This window comes from Falco biarmicus, chromosome 1 (assembly GCF_023638135.1).
Source record: "Falco biarmicus isolate bFalBia1 chromosome 1, bFalBia1.pri, whole genome shotgun sequence".
NCBI lineage: Eukaryota > Metazoa > Chordata > Aves > Falconiformes > Falconidae > Falco > Falco biarmicus.
In genome coordinates, this window is record NC_079288.1 from 110,994,050 (window position 1) to 111,018,686 (window position 24,637).

The following is a 24,637-nucleotide window of genomic DNA, read 5'->3' on the forward strand; positions in this document are numbered from 1 at the left end:
AAGTCTACTGCAATTGTGTGAATAGGATAGGAAAAGACATAGCAGAGCATTGATGCCATACTATGAAACATACAGATAGAGACAGGTGGAGCCTTAGTGCAGATAAATTAAGTTCTAGAGGATAAAATGGACATTGTATACATTAGAAGGCATCCTGCGTAATAGATCCTGTGGTTTTAAAGAAAGGCTCTCAGTAGACTCAGAACTTGTTGAAATGTATTTTAGCTTATATGTGAAAGGCAAGCAAGCGGGTTTATATTCTGCTACTCTTTTCTACGTTAGCAACTGAAAACCTTTTTTTTTAAAAAAAAAGAAAAGAAAAAGCTTTAATAACAGATATTTTGAAAAACTAATCGGTAGAGCCTGTAGTGGATTTATCTGGTGTCTTTGAGTGATCCTGTGGAAACTGCACCTTCTAAAACGGTGTTGCTGCTGTATAGCCAGTTTTAATTTTATGAATCCCAGTGTAACTAATTAAAAAGGAAATGTTTTTAGTAACAATATGTGAACTCACAGAATAATTGGGTTGTAATTCAATCTGTCGGCTCTGCTGCCATTCATAAACTTAGGGTTTACGAAGGCCTCGGAAATCTCAGATTGAATTACAGCTTTATTCTGTACATAACCTGGAACAGTGTATATCTTAGCATTTCATTTTTGAGACTGAGGATGTTTTATAATCCTGAAAATATTACTTAAATGTATACTTACCATAAAATTCCACTTTTACATTTGGAGAAAAAACTATCTTGCAGTGCAATTCACAATTTTTTTTATTTAGACATTACATCAGTTACATTAGGGCTTTCACTGTGGGTGTTTATATATATAAACTGCTTACTTTTCTTTATATTGTATTGTGTGTATGTGAAAGATTTTCTTACATGTCTACATTTCAGATAAAACAAATGACTGTCTAGAGTGTTTACGTTTTGTTTAATACTTAGTTTGGTTTACTATTGAACTACAATTTTACTACTTGCCAGAAAATCACTCTTCAACCTTATTTATACCATTTTCTTAACACAATAAAGTCAGTTATGGAATAGAGCTCAAAATATTTGCACATATACTGTATTTACAGATTTTTATTTTAGGATTTCATTCTCTCGAGGCAATTCTTAAATATTCTCTGTCTTCAGGTTGCTGAGTCAAACCATGAAGGACCACTTGGTAAGAGTGGCTAATGAAGCAGAATTTATCTTGAGCAGACAGAGAGCAGAAGATATTAACCGCCATGCTGAATTTGAGGTAAGAAATGGAATGTTTTTAAAACCAAACCAACAAAAAACTCCAACCCAGAACACTAAAACATAACGAGCCCACTGTGTTTGAGGATTCCAATGTGTGATACAGGCTTTTCAGGCACAGAAGGTTCCATCCTGAAAAGTGCTTTGCAGTTGTAGGGTGTTTTGATAGTTTGCCACTAACTTTGATGGAAAAACAGGCTGTGCAGAACAGCTCAGAACTTGCCAGGATCTGCAAACCATAGTTTGTTGGGGAAGGAATTTTATCATAGCAATGCTGCTCTTTTCCATGAAGCAAACGTCCTTGTGTGTGTTAAAGCTGCTTAACATCACAGTCAAGATATAACTCTAAAAAACCCCACCTTACTGAAGATAAATGATAACAGCCTGTTAAGTGCAAGATGAGAAATTACTTTTTTCTTTGCTGTTTCACTTAATTTATCTCTAAAACCATTTTCCTTACATTTTATGTGCTTCTATGGTTTTGTTATGTTTTCATATTTTCATGCCACTTAACGGATTCTAAATTCTAAAGTGGAATAATGGTCTCTGTTTTTATAGACTTGTAAATAAAAATACAAGACTTTTTTCTGAATCACTTTAATCATACTTCCAGTTCTAGATCTCAGTCATGTCACGTATCCTTTCTGTGCTTTAATTATTGGGTTGTTTAAATGAAAATGAAACTAAATATCACTAAATTCACTAATATTCTGCTTAAAGAGTACTTAGTTTTTCTTCTGACATGTGATACTACTTGTGGTTATGTTTTTAAAATGAAGCATTAAGAGATTGAAGGCACGTTTGTGCTTAACGTATTTCTAAACTGTTTTTCTCTTAAATCTTTACTTGAAAAAATACTCCCCAAAGATGAAAGCATATTTGTCTTAGACAGTGCTTATGTTCTAAAGGTCATCTGTGTTGGCCCCAGGTTTCAAGCTGTGCGTTGTTTAATAACATATCTGCACTTCATCTAGAGCTAGTTACCCCCTCCTGGAAACAGAGATGTTGTAAGATATCTACAGTACCACTTTGCAATGGTGAAATAGCAGGCATGTTTCATTTATTACATTAAGGGTTTGGCGACAGTCCTGTGGAGATGAAAAGTGCATCTTTTTACTTCATTGCCTGATAACCATTGGAGTGGGACATGCTTGACATCTTTTCCTCTGGATTTATGCAGAAGCTCCATGCATGACATGGCATTATTGATTAGATGAACAGCCTACTTTTTTTCTTCAGATGCAAACTATTTGCCAAGGTGTGCACCTATGTGGGAAATCGGTGTGAAGTAAAGGGTCCTGTCATGTAAATATGGGTTGTCAATGAATACAGTTGTTTAGTGGCAATTTCACTGCTGGCCTTATTTCAGTCTCAAGACACCTTTTGTGATGTCTGGAAGAAATTTACACTGAGCATCAACTTACATTTTTAATATAGCTTTGAGTTTTGCTGTGGCAACTCTTTAGGATAAGAGTTGGCTGTACTTTTTTAAGCTAATGCTGTTTTGAATCTGTGCTATCTCAGTATGATGGCTTAAGAGTTCTAACTCATCAGGTTGAACTTAAACAGAAACTAGTGTACTAAAATAGCAGCAGTCTGTTTATCAAGTTTAGTTTTGTTACTATGTTGGAAAAAAAAATCTAGCATCACTTCCACAGGTGTGTGTATTGAGGATATACAACTATTGGATTCTACAAAATTCTTAAATAACAAAACTAGTGTCTCATGAAGCTAGCATTACTGATGTCTGTGGCAGACTTCAGTGTTTCTTTTGTGAAGGAGGGAACCATTAGTCACATCCACTTGAATCTGCAGGTATCATGCCAACAGTCAGAATTCCTGTATACTGTGTTCCATCCGTCCCTGGTATGGACTGCCTTTCATGCATCCTGTCGGGTGCACTTGACTTGTCTTAACACATTGGTACTTTTTAGCCGTGGTATTCTTTGTAGCCTTTTGAAGTGGTGCTGCAGGCTATAGAAAACTTGCCATTCTTCTGTCATGCCCAGAAACGGATCTGTCTCTTGACTAGACAGGAGCCATTCCATCACTTCATGGGAATGGATCTGTGCTGTGTTGAGCTGCTGACATGCTGTGTATTGAATTGGTAGGTATATTTCCATTGTATGAAAGGGTGTTGATGACGAAGCTTGTGCTTTTGTCCTTACACTCATGTCGTGACACACTTATGGGCATATGACTGCAAGGACTCACCAATAAGAGAAAAATTACTTTCAAAACAATTGATACAGCATTTGATCTTTCTGGTTCATTTTTCCAACCTGAGGACCTGTAAGGAAGCAGAGTAGCAGTTGATGAGCCCTAAGCTAAAGATTGTTTTGGCTAGCCTGACTTGTGTGGTTTGGTCACCTGAGTGCACCCATTCCCTTGTTTTACTGCTTTGTATTCCATCTGTTCTTGAGAAATTCTTTGAAATGAAGATGGTATTCTTGCAGTCAGGAGAGAGATTCTGCTTGGTCAGTCCATTGAATGCAGTATCCCATCTGCCGTAGCATACGTCCAGAAAAGAGCAATCGTACAAGGAACCAGATAGGCTATACTTTTATAAAATCTGTCTTGTCTTAGAGAACTGCAGCTCAGAGACTTCCCTAACCAGAGGTCATGTCTTTAATAAATACTATTGTGGGTTTTCTGCTGTGAATTTTTCCAATTTCTTTTAAAATTTGATGTAAATATTTTGCATCAATAATGTCCTAAGATGAGGAATTTCCCTGCTGCAGTATCTGAAGACAGTGATCAGATCTTGTGTGTAAGAAAAATATGAAACAATTTATTTGAAAATAGTAGTATCTTATAACATTTAACCCTGAAGAATGGTATATGCAAATATGGTTTTGATCCCATTTAAAAACAATTTGTGATGGTGGTAACTACTAGTTGCAAAGCTGCAACTTTTTTTTTTTTTTAATAGTTGGGATGAGCATGCATGGTTCAGATGAGAAGCAAGCTTTGCCACCTGAGCTATGGGGAAAAAGGAGATGAGGCTGGTTGAGCAAAGGGTAAAGATCCAGAGACAGATAAGAAATGTGGCAATAACTGTTAGCCATTTTTATTCCGACTTGCATTTCTGATATTTCAGATCACACGTTAAATATTCCATGATAACATTGAGTCAGCAAAAATCCAACTCCCAGATTTCTTGTTCAAGATCTATAGTATGTTTACTGACCTAGTTTTAATTCTCCCATTTTTAAAAGTCATGATGAAGATGAGCCTTGCAGTATTTGTGTCAGTTTTGGACAGGTTTGCACTACAGTGATATAGAGAAATCTGGTCTTACAAAATTTTCTATAGAACATTTTCTTTCTATTCTTTCCTTTTTTTTTTTTTTTTTTTTTAAACAAGGACAATTTTAAAAGAAAAGGCAATGTACCTTGTCCTTATTTAAAACTGAAGTCTGATATTTGGGGTACATAGAGGCAGGAGAAAGCAATGGGAAATTTAGACGAGCTTCGTAACAAAGTTCTGTAGGTAAGTTATTGTGTAGTATTTGGTTATAAATGGGGTAGGGATGGTCATTGTAAAAGGAGGGAAAAATCTCCAAGGAAAGTGGATAATACTAAGGAAGGGCACTGCTGTGCACTTTGGAAATGTGATGGAAGAACGTACTTGTCATATGACGTTTAAAGTTTCACAGGGTCTAGAAGGGGAGGTAGCACTTCTGTTTGGTTCTTAACTTATTGGAAGTATAGGATAGATGTTTCTTTCCAGAAATGGGATGAGAAGTTCCCACCTATCAATTCTTTCACAGCCAGGAGGAGACAGAGAAGAACAGCAAATGTGACGTGTTCACTTTGCTGTGTAAGGTCTGCTTGGGCCTTTCTTTGCCATGTCGCCATTTGTTGGGACCCTGCATTGGTCAGAACATCGAAAGTGCCTATACCCCTTCCACAAAGTAAGATGGCCAAAAGCATAGGAAGTGTCTTTAAAGCAAGGGTGGGTTTTTTTGCATACTGTTCCAGTTTGTGCTGTAATTGTAGATATGCAGGAAACTGAGTGCCTGGTTGAGACAGATTTAAATTAAAAGGATTTGAAAATAAATCTTTCCTCTTCTTCCTATGTCTTCTCAAGGCAATTCTCTTTCAGAAATTTAATTCTCTCTTTTTCAGAAACTTCAAATAAAGTGCCTTGAACAGCATCAAAATCTGCACATCCACTTCTTCTGTCTGGTGGCAAGAAGGGCAACTGTCATCTTGGCTTGGCTATTTTTCCATGTCTTCCTTTTTGTTGGGAGTCTCTGTCTCCATTTGTGTTGCAGAGGCCCCTCCCTTGCCTCTGCATACCCGCACTCCAGAAGCTTCTTCAAAATGGAGGTGCTCAGCTTCCATCATGGAAGATGCAATCTCCCACCCTCTCTAGAGAGCTCTACCTTACAACTCAGCAGCCTGGACAAAGACAAAAAAAGTCTTCCTCTTTGGTGCCTGGCCACTTCTTTTTTTTGAAAATAGGAGATAACATAAGTAACAACAAATTATGAGCAAACTAGTCATGCTGTCTTTCTTTTAAGTTGGTGGTATAAAAAAAGACAGAAAGAAATTGCTTTGGAGGTGAAGGATTGGTTGTGAGAGGTTTTCCTGTGGCTGAGTACAAAGGTCAACCTTTTCATTTCTTGGGGTTTTTTTTCTGATCCTTCCTTCACTTCTGTGTTCAGTGCTACCTCTATAAGCAGTTACATCTATGAATGTAGACTTACAGGGAGGTCATAGGGAGACCCAAGACATACTTACTCATTTTACAATGTGATTAAGCCTCAAAGAAGCCTGATGAAGCGATATTCCACTTATGTCTCTAGTAAGGTGGCAGTGAAGCACACATTTTTACTGTGCGTGCAGAAATTTGAGCATTCCTAATATAACTTATTGTTAAATCACAACAATTAAAAAACTTACAACCTTAAATTTTGCCCAGTGTTCCTGGGATTTATATGCACAGGTCTCTTAGGCATTTTTCAAAATTTCAACCTGAGTGTTAGGTAGAGCTGAAAATCCTGAAGAGGAACCCTTTAAGTCTGAATTCCAACAACCAGTTTCATGCTTGCACCTAGACTGCTTTCTAGAAATGACCTTGAAAAATGTGGTGATTCACACTGTGTCTCAGATTGTCAGCAGGCTGCTGCGGAGTTGGGCCTACGAGAATAATTGGATCTGGTGCGAGGAGGGGGAGGGAATTTTGTATTCTAATTGACTTTATTTTATAATTTATGACAGGAGTGCCCATTCCCTTGGATATGTCGCATGTCTTATATAAATCTCTTCACGTATTTGTGTGTGAATATACATATTTATAGAATTCTAAATATGTAAATCTGCAAGTGTTTTAGGCCCGGACTGTTCAAGCATCAGAGTGTTTCATCTTTCCAGTGAAGGTATAGTTTGCTCTCGCATGGCATTACTGGATTTTGACCAAAATCTGTGATACCATATCTCAGTGCTTGTGTAAAGTATTTCTGATGAATATTCTTCCAGCAGCATGGGGGGTATTTTGCCTGAAGATTCACGTGAAACAATAAGAAAATGGGGGGAAAAGTTAAAATACAGAACCATTCATAATGTTGCATACTATGAGCGTGTGCAGAGGAGCAATGGGCAATGGCCAGTGCAACACAGTAATTTTCAAAAAACTTTCTAGAATGGATGGACAAGGATTCTTCATTCTGAGTTTGTGAGGAAAACATACGCTTTGGTAATTTTTTCAGGAAGATTTAAATATTGCTGTAATTCATAAACCAACCTACCTTTTCAAAATGTGTCTTTTTTTTTTAAGTTTCTATGGTGTGATTCCCTTGAATTTTTGATCTTATTTTTTTCAAATTCTCATCATTCATAGAAATACAAAGTGCTGGCATTCTTGTAATTGGCCGTTTCTGTTGATTAACTGAGTATTTCACATGACTTTCCCTTTGCATTTGTTATAAATCATGCTAGGCAGCTAACTTCTCTGCATGATTTCTCTCCAATAATTAAATCTAGCATTTCCAGCTGCTATAAAATCTGTTGTCCTTTTTTGTTCAGTTATGTTTTTTCATGCAGAAGAGTTGGACTTCCTCACAGTTTTAATTCTTATTCAGTATCAATTTACAGGCTATGTGTAATAAACTGAATGTTTTACTTCATGGCTCATGCTGAGAAATGAACGTTAATGTTAATAGAAGTATTGCCTTGACAGAGATAAGATGCAAGGCTAGGCAAGCGTTCCAATAGTGGCTTGACTGTAGCTATTTGCTTTTTGTTTCCTTGGCAGAAGACAAAATTCAGTGGTTCTGTTGTTCTGTTGATTGATAATCTTGTGTATTCTGCACCTTTTCCCCTCTGGTGTACTAAGCATTAAATATTAGAAGATGTTATTTGTATCAGAGGAAGTAACTAAAAAGTACTGCAAATCAATTTTGGCAGAATACCCATGAGTCAAAGAGAATGTTTGAGAGCCCTTGAAGCAATTATGAAATGGTATTTGGTGTCTTTGTAGTTTCTGTAGATGATTGTTACTTCTGTGTGTAACAAACAGTTACTGTGGGAAGGAAAGTTTTAACCCTTGACTGAGTCCCTATTCTTCATGTAATTTTCCAATGTTTTTAGCAAAAGCTGCTTTGTTACAGAACTGGTGCATCAAAAAAATCTTTCTGACGTTCTTACAACATCCTTCTACATGAAGGTCATTCCACACAATGGTAATGAACTCATTTATTAGAACAAAAGATTTTGCAATAATTTCCATGGGTGTTCTGTCTAGTGGTGTGAGTTATAAGCAATGAATCTTTACAGAACATACAAAGATAATGGGTAGTGTGAGTTGTAGGTGTCCTGTAGTAACACAACCAAAAGTTATAGTTCAAAAGATTGTATGTGGAAGCACAAGGGTAGTTAGTTATACCCTTATAGAAATAGGGTAATAAGGCTTTACACATTTCATTATGAATGGACTTAACTCTCTCTCAAGTTTAGATTTTTAAACAAATGCTGCCCTTTGCATTGGGCAGGTTAGGCATCTTAGCACCATCTGTTGGTAGAAGGAAGAAAAATTTTGACTTTTCATTTCTAAACACTTTTTTTTTGGTATTATAAACTCTTCAACAGAGTGCTGAGCATGGAAGAATATTTTTTTTTTCCATTGGAGGACTGACCAGTTTTGTTCTACTGCAATACGTTGACAAGCCCCAAACTGGAAAATTAAATTTCTCATATTCCTGAGGTGGCAATTTTTAAGATTCGTTGTCTCATGTGAGTCAAAGGATACTGAAATGACAACTTAATTTTCTGTTTGAACATTATAACATTTTCCCTGTGCTCTGGAAAGTGTTGGGGTAAACTATTGCCTGATTATGAAAGGAGGAGTGAAAAATTGTGTTTTCGCTTTCACTATGCTTTAATAAACAGTGGGAGGAGAAGGAATGCAAACTTGCACTGGAATGCTGTGACATCTCTTTTGTTATATCTCAATTTTAAATCAGAATGCATTACAGAAATATGTCTAAAATCTATACTATAAAAAGATACAATAATACTGTTTCTGAAGCAGCTGGAAAGAAAATTTATTTTACAACTGCTCATATAGACTTTTCTAATGAAACAAGAAGTGATGCTATCTTCATTACCATTTTTGGGTAGTATTTTTGGCAAATCATGAGACAAACTATGTGAAGAATTAAATTAGTAAGTATCAGTGTATTATTGGGCTTTTCAAATCGTTTTAATTATGGAAATGAAATAGATTCATAACTGGTTATTTAATATAAAAATTACTCTCGTTTCTCTGATGCTAATGAAGTTTATTGCTTTACAATTGATGAGTGGCAGAATGTTGTTGAGACTCACCTCTTGTAATCTGTGCTGTTTCATTTACAAACAAAGTGTAATTTGAAAAAAACTGAGGAATCTCATGAGGATATGAGTCTTTTCTGCACAGCATTTTACAATATTAGCTATATGAGGTTTTAACTTTTTATGGCCTTTTTTCTCTCCTTTTATATAATTAACACATTACTTATTTATCACTTCCTGTGAATGATAAACTTTCCCTTGTTCTAAAAACTTTTTACCCCCTCTTGTAAGTGCTGTTACAGCTGATTATTTTCATTAGAGAGTTATCAATTATCTTAATTAATCTACTCTCCGTGGCTCTGGAAGTCTTAGCAGAACATTCTCTGGAATTCTTGTTGTTCTAGTATTTGTAGACCCTGGAAACCTAAAAAAACCCACCCAAAACAACAAACCCAAACCAAAAAACCAAAACAAAAAACACACCTCTGCCAGAAGGAACCTAAGACTCAATTCCTGTAATTTTGCCTGGCTACTTTAATGACTGAATTGAAAGAGCATAGGCATGAAGAAAATAGGGTAATAAGAAGAAGGGAGCGTGTCTTTGTATGCTTCTGCAGAGATCCATCTTCTGGTAGCCTGGGAAGAAACATTTCTTTTTGAACTGCTGTGGCAGTGGACCTTATCTTTTTTTTTTTGTGAAATTCATAATCATAAGGCTTATAGGGTGTTGTTCGGTGGGGGGTTTTTTGGCTTTTTTGTTTGTTTCTTTAAAATCGTTTAGCTCGCTAGCTAGCTAAGTAACACACAAAATCCAGAATAATTACTGCATGCTTGCAAGCTTAATCAGTGTAAATAAGGTAATGTCCAAATGGCGCTTTATTAGAATTGGTTTCTGTTTTTTCTTTTTAATTACAAATTCTAAGCATCACACTTGTTACTTAACTTCTTTGAAAAAATAACTCTTAAAGTAAAAACATACACAGTAAGAAGTGAGTAAAATATAATAGTCTATGCTGTGGATTATCTCTTCCACAGCAGCGGCTTACTGAGTTACTTCGAAGTGATCATGTGTTCAGAAAACTAGTACAGAAGTACTGATGTCTGGTCTTATATTAATATGTGCAGTATTTCTATAGGTAAGTTCCATTTATCACAGATAATTCTTTGTGAATACTGACTTGGGATCAGAATTGCTCAACTAATCAGATGAAGATCTCTTAGTTATTGGGGTATTACAGAGCCAGAGGTTCTGCTAATTTTCTGCAATATGAAACAATCTGGCACTAAACTTGAATAACTTGAACTTTCTTTAGAGTATCCAAAATCATTTAGGAGGTTAACACAATCCACTTTGAAATTCCATGCTTTTTTTTATGCGTTAATGTTAATAATGTTGTTCTACTGTTTCACAGATGAATAGTTTGCTGAGACTCAAGAGTATCTATACTGAGTTAGACCAAAAGTCCGTCAAACTCAGCACTGTGTTTCTACTAAAGTACATGCCTAGGGACAAGTGTAAGAACAGCACAGTTACATAGGGATGCTTCCTTGGGTCTACTCAGGTGGCGGGGATGACAATTTGGACAAAGATTTGCAGCTCCCTATATGAATTTCACCTGTTGTTTTATCTCCTAGTCACTGCATTAGCATTTTTCCATGTTTGATTGCTGTTGTTACTACCTGGAATTATTTAGAGCTATTAGCAAAACTTGATGCCTTTTCCACACTCTGCCATTTCTAAACACAGTGTTGGAATCACCACCGAATTGGTGATTTCCCTCCACTTTGAAGACTATTCTTTTTTTTAAAACCCATTTCCTTTGTTTTAATCAATTTTTATCAACATAAAGATGTTTCCATATGCCCTACCACACCCTGCCTTTCTTTAAATATTTTTTTGGCATTCTATTAGCGAGCTTTATTTCTTGTCTGTGTCTCCAGTGGCTTGTTGAAAGAAATGTAATGAAGCATGACTTCCCTTTACAAAAGCAGTGATGAGTTTTGCCAGTGTGTTTGTTCCACGGTTTGCTTTTTGCTTTAAACACAGCTACTAATTTGCCTTTTATAAATTTCAGACTTTTGCCATGTCTTCCAGAGTCTATTTGGCATACTTCATTCTGCTGGCACTGAGGCAGTTTGAGCAAGAACGCTGTAGCTAATGGCTCAGCTGCGTTTATCCCTGAGTTCTTCTAGATCACCTGAGTGAATATCGTCTGGTCCTAGCAGTTGGTCACTTGTCAGTTTTCTTTTATAACTTCTCTGCTAGCACTTCTCTGTGGTGGTCTTGTGTTCCAAGAGCTCTTTTTATCCTTTGATCTTCTATTAGCTCTACAGAGATACCTTAACGGGCCTACTGCTCCTAATTTGTTTGAAAATAATTTATTACTGCCTTTTATGCCTTTTATATAAGTGTACCTCAAACTCTTTTGGCCTGCTTCGTTCTGTTTTTAAAACTTACATGCCATGGTTAACATATTTTTCTGTTTCCCTTCTTTGAACAGATTTCTTGAAGAATGCCATTTTCTTACAGCCTTCTTCCTCTGCACCTTAATCATTCCAGTGTTTTTGTCTTTTAAAAAGCCTTTTCATGGATGGAATATGTTTCCTTTGAACCCCTGATATTGTATCTTCTTATACAGTTTTTGTGTTGTCCATAAAAACATTTTCCATGTTTGCTGTATCTTTTTATGTTCATAGTATGAAAACTAAACTAGCTCACTAAGGATTTTCTTGCTTCAACTTAGATGTTCCTATCAGAAATGTTGTTCTCACCTATTCATGAAAAATAAATCAGTAGTGTTTACCTTGTTTATTATTCATGTACAGACTTTTATGGTAGCTTATGCCAGGTACTGATTTTAAAATACTCTTGACTGAAGTAATATAGTGTACACAGAGTGTAAATTTCTGGCATTAACAAAGCAAAGATCCTACTGTGCTTGATTGGAGATTTTCCCCTAAAATTCTTGTTCAAAGATAACTTGGATTATTTATGTACCTTTTTAAGGAGTTGTTTAGCTTTGAAGAAAAACCACTGGTGAGAGTACACGTCTCTACTGCGTGCTTTTTTTAAGTTGGTTTGATCTAAATAAGACATTATATTGAAATAATTCTGATATTGGTTCTAAGAAGGTCACAAAAGATCTTCAGGGTCTGAATACCTGAAGGTATTTTTTCTCACTATTCCAAATGGCAAGTTGGACTTAAATATTCTGCTCAGTTGTAAACTTTTTCTAATTTATTTTTACTTGTATTCAGCAAACATTTTGTTATTTTGTGGTCATTATCTTTTAGCTTCAATGGTCTTTTTTCTTTAGTTTTTTTAATTCATTTATTTTTACTTTTTTAATCTATTATTTATCCCGTATTGCGTCATTTTGCTCGGCTAAGTTATAGTCTTCTAGGCTTTTTTCTTCTAAGGCGGTATCTGCATACTTTAGATCATCCTAGTAGTTACACCCTGCTTCTGTTGTTAGAAGATTGATTCCTACTGCAACATGGATGAACAAGACTAATCACATTGAGAAGTCTGTTATCAATCCTAGTATCCTACCTCAAACTGTGAATACTTAAGGAAGAGCTTATTACAAGGGTGAACATAGAAACATTTTTCCAGAATACACTCCCACTCTTCTGCAATTTGAAGTGACTTCTGATTCTTGCTCGCCAGAAATGACGGCCATGTGCCCAGTACCTCTTCAGGGATTATTCCCCCACTTGCCCAGTAAAACTCTGAATCCACATAGACTTTTGCCAAGAGTTGCACTGAGTTAACTGCAAAGTGTACTGGCATCTTGGTTTCATTGTTGTGTTGCAAAATGCCTTTTCCCTGGTAGCGAGTCAGGTTGCAGGGGAGGTGCAGATCACAGCCAGTATTTCTTAGAACACCTTCTGTTCATTATACTGTTTTAATTAATAGAATAAAGCTGTTACTGTTAATAGCTGATAACTACACACAATGCCATCACATGCTTACGGTTAGGAGCCTGACTCCAGCTGTACACTCCAGTGTCATGAAGAGTTTATTCCAGTAGCTTCAGAAAGTCCTGCAGAAGGTCCTTGCTGCATGGGGATACATACACAATTCTTTGTGTAGGGTAGCCGTCGCTGTCTTGGATGTTGACTGAGTCATAGAAGCTGGTGCTGGTACTGGCATGTGCTTGCGGTGGTGTATAGATTCAGCAGACGTAGTATTCTGGATTGATCATGTTTTGTAGGTTCAACAAGACTGCCAATCCCTAGAGTTTACCAGCTCTTGGGAAACTATCACACACGACCTTCACAGCATGCATTCCCCATCTCTTTGGCCTGTTTCACTTCATCTAATGTTGTAAGAATCTATAGAACGCATTTGTGCCAACTCACCTGGAAAGGGTCCTTCATACCACATGATTTTACAGAATGCTGTTATCCCTCCTGAGTTGTCTCTCCCTGCACCCCACCCTGCCCCAGCCCTTGAAAAATCCTACTGTTACATCATTATTCCTTCTGTATCAGTGATACGAATTTTGAATCATTGCAAAATGCTTCTCAGTTCTTTCATATTTCCTGATGAAGCTCCCAAAACTGCACCTAGCATTCCAGGTGGGTACACACCAGGAATTTATTAATAGACAATGTTTTCTGTGTTGTTCTTTTCCCAGTGGTTCCTAATTCTTTACTTGATTCCTGCGTGCTTGTTGAATATCCAGTACAAAGCCAATGGTTTCATAGAACTATCTGTCATTGATAATACCATCTCATTATGGCAAAAAGGAGTGAAAATAAAAGTGAATCCAGAGTCCATAATTTTGTATGTAAAATTAGATTCTTTCCTACCTTTCTTCTATCTACACTGATGTTCCTGTGCTGTTTTTATTACTGCAATGACTTGGTCTTCCAAGCTCCCCTTCCAGTTCCTCACAGCTGCTTTGTGATAATACAGCTCTGAATACCATAGTATCAGCAACAAACTATGTCACTTCATTATTCAGTCATTCTTCAGATATTTTTTTTTTTAACTTGTGTTGAACAACCTGAAAAGATCACAAACTGACAGGAATTGTACTGTTACTGTTAGTTTGACCAGAACCTTATCTAGTATTTTCTCTCCCCTCTTTCTGGAAGGAGCTTTTCTGATTCTTGTAATTTACCTGTCTTTTGGCTACTTTAGGTTTTGCTTTTCTTTTTTGATGTTGGTCTAGATAAGTAGTTTGCTCATATGAGTGGAGAATTTGCACTTACTGATGTTTAAGAGCTTTGATGAAATAAGAAGTTAAGAGTATACTTCTGTTATTATTTGTAAAGTTAACATTTTCACTGAAAATGAAAATATAAATGTCAAAACCATTCTGAAAAAAATGTCAATCACAGCAAGAGATGATAGTTTTAGGTTTTGTATAGCTACAGGACCCTGAAACTGCTGTAACACACTTTTTTGTTTCTGCTAAAACAGAAGGGTGAATCAAACAGTTTATAATAGCATTAACTTCCAGATAAAACATTTTCAGCCAGTCTTTATAATTCCAGAATTAGTGGAAACATTTATGTCTTTAGATTCTTCCATCAAGGCACAGGGAAGTGAATTATTGAAAAGATAAAAATAAATTTGTTTGCTTTCTGTCAGAGTTCATATCCACAGCCAACCTTGATAGAAGACCAGAATGATTTAGACAAGTTTGCTTTGGAGATTCATAACATATGCTTGCTGGACAGAATTGAGTTATCTCTGCTCTGGAGAGTAAGTTATTGTAGCAGGAGCTGACAGAGATGAAGATAACTGAGGGAAATTCAATTACCTTTTAGTGTTTTCCTTCTAATAGGATTCTTAATGTGAAAAAGATCCTTAGATGATGCGCCTATGTTGCTTCGTGAGATCTCCTTTGATACCTGCATTCAGAATAAAGTGAACTCTTCTTTTCAGGCCTTCATTAAGGATGAAATATGCATCTGATTGCTAAATGGGTGTTAACTTTTGATCCAACATATTGTCATTTATAGCCCAGATGTATTTGACAGTCTTTTGGCAGTAGTCTTGAGTATTCTCTCAAATACAATTTAATTTTCAAAGCTGTTGTTTTTATGTGAGTAGCTTGTTTGTAATACGAATTGAATATTTTACAAAACCGTAAAGTATTTCCCTATATTCTAGTTCTGTTTCTGCATGTTTGTTTTTTCATTTGCCTTTTCCTGGCAAAAGAACCAGAATTGCAAATACTGCTTATGACTGACCTGAGTTCAGGTTTTTGGGATAAAGCCCAGTCCCACTTGACTATAGCTGGATTTCATGTGAAACCTCTGCAGGTCTGGTTAGCAGGTTAGACTAGTGCATACATGTGTTAGGATGCTATTATATGTGTTACTTGTAAAATTTATATATTTTTTTTTCATAATGGCTGATGGTAGAAATGAAGACTTTGAAGTGACTCCGTGAAGGCAGCTTGTTCTGCAGCTGTTTGTATGAAAACATACCACACACAAGTTGGTGTACCTGCAACGTGCTTTCCTTTACTGCCCCATGAAACTACTGTCTGTAGCTGAATGTAGTTATTTTATTTTTAAAACTCTGACCCTTATCAGCTTTGGAAAGTAAAGTCCACTTTTTATCTGGAGGATTTATGAAAGCCCTTACACACTAATACTTTTATAAAAGAAAGGGAGACTGAGTATCTTCACGTTAGAGTTTTCTGCAACCCCAGAACAGGTTTGAATGTGCATAAAAGACAGCATGCCTGACCCCATAGAAGTCTGTATTGTAAATCTAGTCCATAGTTTTGAGTCTTTACTTGCCTTAACTTATGGCTTCTTGATTATGGAAGCTATGGATACACTGGTCGTTCTCTTGTTAGCATTCAAATTGTAGTACGCATAGTCTTGTAGTTAATGCAGTCTTCTCATTTAGGCATGAAAAAGTTTGATTCATGCAGGTTTATATTTTGATGTTCAGGAAGGTGACTTATGAAAATCAACTTTGGGGCAATGTGGGAAGTTAAACATATGCATTAAGATAATGAGATGTTTAGAAAAGTTCATCAGTAGAGCCTGAAGGCATTTACAGTTAAAATTTTCAATGTTACCTATATTTCTTAGTCACATACAGTATTTTTCACCTTCATTTATTGGAGTATTATTGAGGAGGAACTTGGGCAAAATATTGTACCTAGTGTAATAGTTTATCCTGAATTGATTTTTCTCATTCCAATGAAAGCTTCAGCCTTTCATTGAGAATGCTTTGTTCTGAATACAAAATATAGTGACTGTGCTGAAATAAATACCTCCATGAGTAATGGTTGATTAAGGAGTAATTGTTTAAATAAGTATTTTACAATTAAATTGCTAAAAATGTCTTTATTTTGTTGTAGATGGGGCTTGAAGTCTGTCTGGGATCCAGGGAGGGAAATGGTGGAAAACTGTAAAGCCACCCCCAGCCAAGGGTGACACTCCTAATCTTATAGAAAGGTAGCTTCTTGCTCTAAGTCGACCTCTACAGTTTTCCAGGAAAGAGAACAAGACTGCACTAAGCAGAATTCCTAACACAAACTGAAAGGTCCGTTCACATCGCCACTTCTGTCTCACTGCTTTGCAGTCCAGCTTTTCATTTGAACTTTTCTATATTAGCTTTTAAATGGGAATCACTGTAGTAGATTTTTTGGAATCTTTTTCTTCCTGCTTCATCTGATTCTTTTATAGAAATGCTTACAGAATGAGTCTACCTACTGATTTTTCTCTTTGACCTAAACAGGAGAAAACTGAGCCAATCCCTTTGAGATGGTCAAATCACAAAAAGGAAGATCTATCAGGCAGTTAAGTTGCTCTTCAGATGATCACTGTGTCAGGGAACTTGCCAAGTGACTTAGAGACCTCGGGATGTCACTGTTAATCTGCAATCCTACTGGAAGTGGCAGAGTCAATCCTTAAAATGTCTTAGCATTCAGAAAACCAAATTGTCCTCATTGTTCTGTTTTACACAAGGAAGATAAATTTCCTGATGCTCTCCTCACCCCTCTTCCCTTCCACCTTTTTCCTGCTCACTTTTCTAGGTCCCTGTTACTAATTTACTTTTTTAGAAAATGCATCTTTGAAGATTTCTGGCCATCCTAAAAGATTTAGGTATCTCCTGGAAGTAGAACTTTGAAGGCGGTGATAGTGACTATAATGATGAGCAGTGCAAGTGTTTGGTCATCGTTACACTTTTTCCTTTGTGCCCTAGTGCCAAGATATTGGTGGGTTTTGTAAAAAAATTTATTGGAACAAATTCTGGGTCCAAGTAGTAATGCTAAGGTTATGACAGAAAGGATGCTGAGATTTTCATGTTCCTTTCATCCTTCTCCCTGCTTGTCCTTGTGGAAACTTGAGATTTAAATGTCATTCGGACTATACTGAACTGTGTGTTGCCCTAGAGCAATTTGAGGTTCCGTCTTTCATCACCAATGCCAATTCTTGCTTTGAAATATTTAAGGAAGGTGGCAGACAAAGCAAACTAAATGCCGAGTTATTAGATGGGTTATTGTATTATAGAGAATATATGGCAATTGTGGAACAAATTTTGTTGTCATGTGGGACCAGAGACTTAACATACATTGTCAGGGTGCCACAACGACTGGCAGTGCCCCTCAGTGGGGGTAAATTGGGTACCCACTTCAGTACCACAGCCTCCTGGGCAGGATCTCACCATGCATCTCCAACCTGCCACCCACCATGAGAAGAGCAGGGCAGCCCGTGGGGGGGTGGGGGCGGCCAGGACCAGCACAGACCTCCCCCCCCCCCCCCCCCCCCCCCAGTAGGCCATGGAGCCAGGGCCAGCCTGAGGCAGGGAAGCCCACCTACCCCATGGCTGGGGGCCTGGAAAGGGTCAAGGAGGCTACAGCAAGGTGGTGAGCAGTGCTAGGGTGGGGGGTTGGCCCTCATCTTGGGGCAGCCTCTCTCCGCTACCATCAGCAGAACAGGGTCATCCTCAGCTGTGCTGGCTCTATGCTGGCCTTCAGCCCCAGGATGATATTATGCCACCTATAGACATCTCTAAATTATGCTGCCATTAGTCCTGAATCTGTTAAATATTTACAGATTAAAACAATCAGATATTCAGACTTCTGAAATATTTTTGCTTATTTTTTCCTACACTGCTTGTTAGAAACCCCAAATATCTCATTTCTAAGTAGTTGTTGATAGTCTTGAAGTTGTCAGCAGCCTTGGCATTGGACCAACACTGTTTTGCAAGGCAATTTCATATGGTCGGCAGCAGAGGAGGGAGGAATGTTTCTCAAGTTATTTTTGAATGGCAGTTGTTTGGAGCTACTCAGAAATTTGGGATATTAAAAGTAGGTTATTGGCTAGAGTGTAACTGAAGTTGTTAAAAGTGTCTCAGAAATGTTGTTGTGTGGCTTTTTTGTATGTCCAATAACTGTCACATATGTTTTATATAATATTTTATGTCATTTCAGTAGTTTCTGTCATTTTTTTTTTGCATGCTTGGTGGAGGCTGGTGATTTTGATTAGTCACTGTACTTTCTTTCAGTATTTATAATGTTAATGACTGAACTGTAATTCACATCAAATCTCACATTCTTCCTTTAAAAATCCACAGAATTTGTGTTGCTTTTTTATCCTGTGTGGCTGTTGTGCTCTAAACATAACGAGCTCCAAGTATTGAATTTATTATTTTACACTGAATTAAAGTCAATTAGTGAAATCTAGTTAAGCAGGATTTGTGCAGTTGGACTGTGTAATCTGTTTTGTACCATTACACCAATGTCCATGAGTTGTTTGTAACAAATGCTGATAGCTGTTATTGAGGGGTAGTATAAAAACACCTTCATACTATTTAAAAAAACCCAACCAGACAGGAAACCCTTGCATGCTGAACTGAAACAACGCCAAACTTTAAACTCTGCAAGAACATCTGAGCCTTGGAACAGGATGTTTAACAAGTTCTGGTATTTAGAAAACTTATTAAATTTATCTTATATGTTGTTCTTATGTAAGTGTAAATGAATAAGTTTATGGAATATCCTCTCTCCTCCCGCCCTGCCCTTTTCCAATGTTGACAACACAAAGGACGATGCCACTAGAAACCACTTGGTGCTGCATAGTACTTAATTTCTCTGAAGGCAGCATCTGTATTGCAACTACTACTGACTCTTGCGTCGTTGCAGTCTTTTCATTTTAACCAAGTGAGCAAGAAAAATATAAATTTTAAAGCAATTGTTGTGGAGTATTTTTAGTCATATTTCCAATATTGCTCAGTATAAGGATCTAGAGTTGTATGAATGAGTGTTTTTAACTTTGACTGCTGTAAATTAAAGCAGAGACTGTTGTCTTGTCACATTTGGAATAGTCAGAATATTTCCAAGGCTGCCTTTTTATGGATAATAAAATCACACAGTTTTGAAAAGAAATTCATTTATCATCCCCCAACAATTTTTGGAGCCAAATGTCAACCTTTCAAGGATGGTAGAACTTTTCTGAATACAAAATGTTAATTAAACCCCACAGCTATTGATACCTATGTCATGCTGTTCTGAAATTCCAAAATAGATTTATGTAAGTGCATGAGGACCAATCACAAAGGAAAAAAAAACTTATGTGTTAGTTGGAATGAGATGCAAAACGAACTACTGAAAAAAGGAGTGGGAAAAATTAAAATAGTTTGCTTAGTTTGCTTTTCATAGTTGGTTACAGGAGTCCTGATAGGAGGTTTTAAGTTACGGCAAAGCTTAAACTAAAACCGGAATCGACCGCTTAACAAATGGCTAGGAATGATTTTAAAGAACAACTACTATAAAAGACCATATTTTAAGAATCCTTACCATTTGCTTCTGGATTTTTAATTTTTTTAAATCTTTGCCATTTCATTATCATCTTAATCAAAATATTCTGCTTTTAAAATACTTGGTCCTCCAAAGAATAAGCCTCTCAAGAATCTTAGTTTGCCATAAAGTAAAGAGCAATGTTGGAGTGTAAGTTAGAAACTTGTGAATTGGCAGCACTGAACATGTTATTTTTGAATAGAATTTTTACTAAAATCCCATATAATCCTCCTTTTTTCATAGATTCTCCGATAGTCATTTGAAATTCCTCTGACAAAAAACAAAAAAGCCCTTAATACTTTTCCTTAATAATGAATTGAAGTGTTTCTGCAGGTACAGATGAAGGTGCAATGACTTAATGGCAAAACCAAAAAGTGTGTGTGTGTGTGAAGGAATGCTTTGGCAGCACACATCTTTGTCCTATTTAGCAGTGTTGCTCAAAGGATGTGTGCCAGTCAAGGTGATAATTCTCTGTTGTGAGAGGCTGAAAAGGTCCTGAACTGTCAGAGATCAAGTTCACTAAATTAGTTCTTGGAGCAAGCATGATAGAATTTGGTGAAGGGCAGATAGGTTACCTTTTGGGTCGTGTGTTTGTGTTCATGTCCAAATGTTTCATAGCTGAGGTTTCACAAAAGATTTGCAAAATACAGCACAGAACACTTTTATAGCTGTTTCTGTTGCTGGTGCAGAACATAGGTGATTTGTTCCTACATCTACTTTAGTTACCAGTATGTGTCTCTGTGTATACATTGATTTTTACTGTGAGTGGATGGTATTTTTACCTTTGTTCTTAATGTCTCATGAGTACTAGACTGCTATACAGCGTAGAATACTTTCAAAACATGCTTTTGATTCTGTTATCAGAGTACAGAACAAAGTTATAGAAAGGCAAACTGTAAATCTATCCCCCCTGCCCCTTTCTCTGCATTAGGCATCATAGGTGACATCTTGAGCACACTGAGGTCTGAAGCCAGCGGTATCCAGAGCACTGAAGCTTATTAGAGATGTGCTGGTCATTGGCATGCAACCAGTCATGGTGAGATAGGAAACCATTATGCCTAAATATCTTGGTATCTCAAATGAATGTGGTTTGTTCATGAGTTGTTATATTTTGATGTATTCTGAAGCTCCTGGATTAAAATCAGAGCTGTGCTCTCAAATCAGACGCTAAATGGGGAAAGCTGAAGAGTGCTTGAGAGGAACTATGTTGAAAATAGAAATGCAAACACAGACCCCAGGCTACAGGAATATCTCAAGGGGCTAATCTTTCTGTCTTTTGGAAATCTGCAACTTTATACAATCTTGGAAACTGTTTATGTAGAGATTTTGGCTGGAAATGAATTCGGTTTGCATGTGTTTTACAAATTCATAAGGAAATTTAGTGAGTGTCATGTAGCAGGAATATCAAACAATAAATAACAAAATCAGCAAGGATATGTTGATTATTTTTGCATTATATTCTACCTATAATATGAATGTGAGTTCTTATATAGTAATAAAAATGCGTCCTATATAGGAATATACATTCCTGTAAGGTAGGTGTTGAGACAATTAACATAAGTCATGTGTTAAATACTAATATACTTAGGTATTTATAGCTGTGTCTTTGAGAGCTATAGAAATTAATGAATTTTAACTCATGCAGATGCCTTTCACTTTGTTACAGTCAGAGGCTGAAGCCACATGTATAGATTAAAGTCGGACAAGATATGTTGTAATAAGGTTCCAAATTACCTTTTTGTTTATCTGCTTATCTGAATCATTGTGGCTACACTTTTCAATTCTTTGTGCTCTCAGAGGTTGAATTACTTTAAGGTTTAGATATTTTTTTTTCTTGTTTTGGAAAAGAAGGCTGGTGAAATGTTTCCAAATTAAAACATTAAAAAATGCTACATCTTTTTGTTTCATTGAGATTTTCAATTTTTTCCATATTTTGAGGTATTATTGTTTTCCCACTGCCAGTAGTGTACCTTTTGCCCCATTATGAAAAATTATTCAGAATTCTTCTGATGCAAAACTTGTGAAAAATTGCTGTTTATGGTAGTACCTTTAAGGGCTTCTTAATTAGTAAGTTGCATTGTTCAAAAATACTCAGTAGTGTGTGTTACCTGCTCCTGGAGACTTCATTTAAGGTTTATCTGTGCCATCTGAACTGCATGTGACTTTGAATCTGTTCAAGTGTCACTCCTGTGCCAAGTCTTGGTGTTGTAAGTTGTAAAAGAACTGTGCTGGCAGTAGGGTGTCTGGGAATCTGAATCCTGGGGAAGTCGTCATTTGGCTGCTGGGGCCAAAACGGCTGCACTGCTTTCTTACCTACCTTACAGGTAGCAGGGATCCTTACTGTGCCTCGGTGGAAAAGGCAGTTGGAGAGGTGGTGGTCACAGTTAGTGAACTGAAGACATTTCAGAGCTTTAGTTTGTTGGGCTTTATTGGAGATGTGCCATCTGTCCTCTAGTCAAACAAAGATTTTTACAAGATCTTGAAGAATGGATTGAAAGCCACAGCAAGACTTATTTGGCAAATGTTTCCTGAGCTGACAGCACCGCCACTGCAGTGGGTGATAACTATTTCCCCTACTTCCACTTAGCGTTCATACTGTACGGAGGGGAGGAAGTGTCCCGATGCTATTGCAAGAGTAAGGTACTAACAGCAAGAACAGAAGGCAAAGTTTTGGTGGGTAAGGGGAGATGGAGCCTGCCCATGAAAGAAGAACAGAAAGAAAAGCTGAGGAGCATTGAAGGTAGAATTGGGACAGTTCCCTAGGGCAGCCTCCACTGTACCTTTCAAACCACATACTTATTTCTCTTCTGGCAGTAACAAGTTGCTTACACATCTTTAACTACTAGTTACAGGTGAGGGAACAATTAAACACTGCTTGGCTTTGGTTGAAATGATGGAAATCTTTGTGTTTGGCCCACTTTGAGACTTACCTATATGTTTTCACCGGATGAAAAGGTATTTTTCCCCTTTTAAAAACTTAAGTTGCATAGAAACGACAACATGGAAAGATCAAAAAACCATGTATCCAACAGAAAGGAAAAATCAGAGGACTGCAACCTTAATATGGCCCTCGCTAAGTATGTGTAGTGAATCCTTAGATCATATGAGTATGTCTCATTTGCTGGACAGCGTGGATGCTCCTTATAAGTGACTTGGTCAGTTCCAGAAGTTAGTTGTGGATCTAATTCATTTGTTGCATTGGACTGGCAGGTCTTTGGTAAATACAGTACTAATCTGTATGATAGTGCTGAAGCAGGTGAATGTCACAAGGTTGATGCAGTGTATTGGGAAATGGCTTTAAAAATCATCACTGGCTTCTTTGCTTAATAACTAATCTGAGAGTACAGAGCCACCTACGCGGAAGTGCTGAGCTTTACTGTTACTAGAGCATAGGGGAGTTGTACTTTGATTATTTCTAGCTTGAAAAACACCTTGTATTTGGAAGATGTGCACCCAAAGAATCACAAATATAATGCCCAAGTATGTTTGTAGGATCTTAGCCAGTTTTAAAGCAAGAACAGTATGGAGGGACTGCAGACGTAAACTGGATTTGCCATAGAGTGAGGGAGGAAAGTGTCTATCCTAGGACATGCTTTGAATGTGAAGCATTTGGACATATGTACAGTAAGAACTGGCTTCTTGGGTTCAAAAGGATAATTTGCCTCTATGTTGTTTATGCCAACGGTTAGCAGTGATGCTTAGGGAGTTAGAACATTAGAATAATGTAGGATGCATATAGCAAATACTGGTTTCTAGCAAGAGGTGAGAACTTGCACTTGTTTGTGTGAAGCTGTGTCTTTGTGATCCAAGGGTGCTACTTTAACACATAACATCATTTAGATAAAAGTAAAAGGTAAAAAAAAAACCCAACAAACTACTATGTATTTGGTGCTAATGGATACTGTAGTATCTGATGTTGTTTGCCTCTGTTTATTATTTATGCTGTCAGTTGGTTTTGTATTCAGTTGAACTCTTGTTAGTGTCTCGTTTACCTACTGTACAAAATTTGGCTCATTTGAAAGATGCAATCTCAGTAAAAATGCTGTTGCCTAGTGTTTAGTTGGGTTTACTAAAGCTTAATACTGTGAGACCAAAAGGTAAAAAATAAAGCTGTTGACTCAGCACAGATTAAAACCAGATGTGTCTTGAGATCCTTGCATTTCTCTCTAATCACTAACCCAAACTGATTGTGGTAGGTTTTTTTCTGGTCATGACTATAGTTTTAACAGTCTGTGTTTGATGTGTGGTGTGATCTAAGTCAACTGTGGGGTGTTTTTCCCTCCCCCTTGTGATTCTAAATGCATGTTTGTTTTCCCCAGGAATGCCTGGCTATAAACCCACTTTTTTTATACACACACACATACTTGTATTACAAACAGTTGATTTAGATGCAGATTGTTTTTAATCTTAGAATCAGATAAAAGGCTGGAAAAGTGGATAAATGAGGTTTGGAAAACTGTGGGTTGCAGAGATGAGAAACCATTGAATTGTGTTCAGTCCATTAAAACAAGAAATAGAAGAGATACTTTGATAAGTGTTCTGCTGGTGTTAACCTTGATGGCTATTATCGGGGGGATGATGCTATATCTATTTCATTGGCTTAAGCTTTTTTCATGCTGAGAGAAATCAATACTTTGAGTCGTTGGATGACAGAGGCATCACTTCAGAATTGACGGTGTCTGTCAGATGTTGTCATTGGTTGACTTTTGTTCGCTGTTGAGGTTTTAGGCTTTCATTTTTCTAAGTCTTATTCAGGAGTCTTTGTAAGATTTCCCTGGGTAGCATTTTTAGTCCAGACTTTAAACCTCAGGTCAGAGGTCAAGTG

At 37.0% G+C, this 24,637-nt stretch overlaps 1 protein-coding gene across 4 annotated transcripts in view; it reads left to right on the forward strand.

Moving 5' to 3' along the window:
• Window positions 1-24,637, forward strand: part of LRBA (LPS responsive beige-like anchor protein) — a 411,064-nt gene that overhangs the window by 140,812 nt on the left and 245,615 nt on the right. For all 4 annotated transcript variants that reach the window (XM_056360770.1, XM_056360786.1, XM_056360779.1 and 1 more), the window contains one exon: window positions 1,143-1,251. In XM_056360770.1, the coding sequence (XP_056216745.1) occupies window positions 1,143-1,251 (109 nt within the window). The remainder of the gene's footprint in view (window positions 1-1,142; window positions 1,252-24,637) is intronic.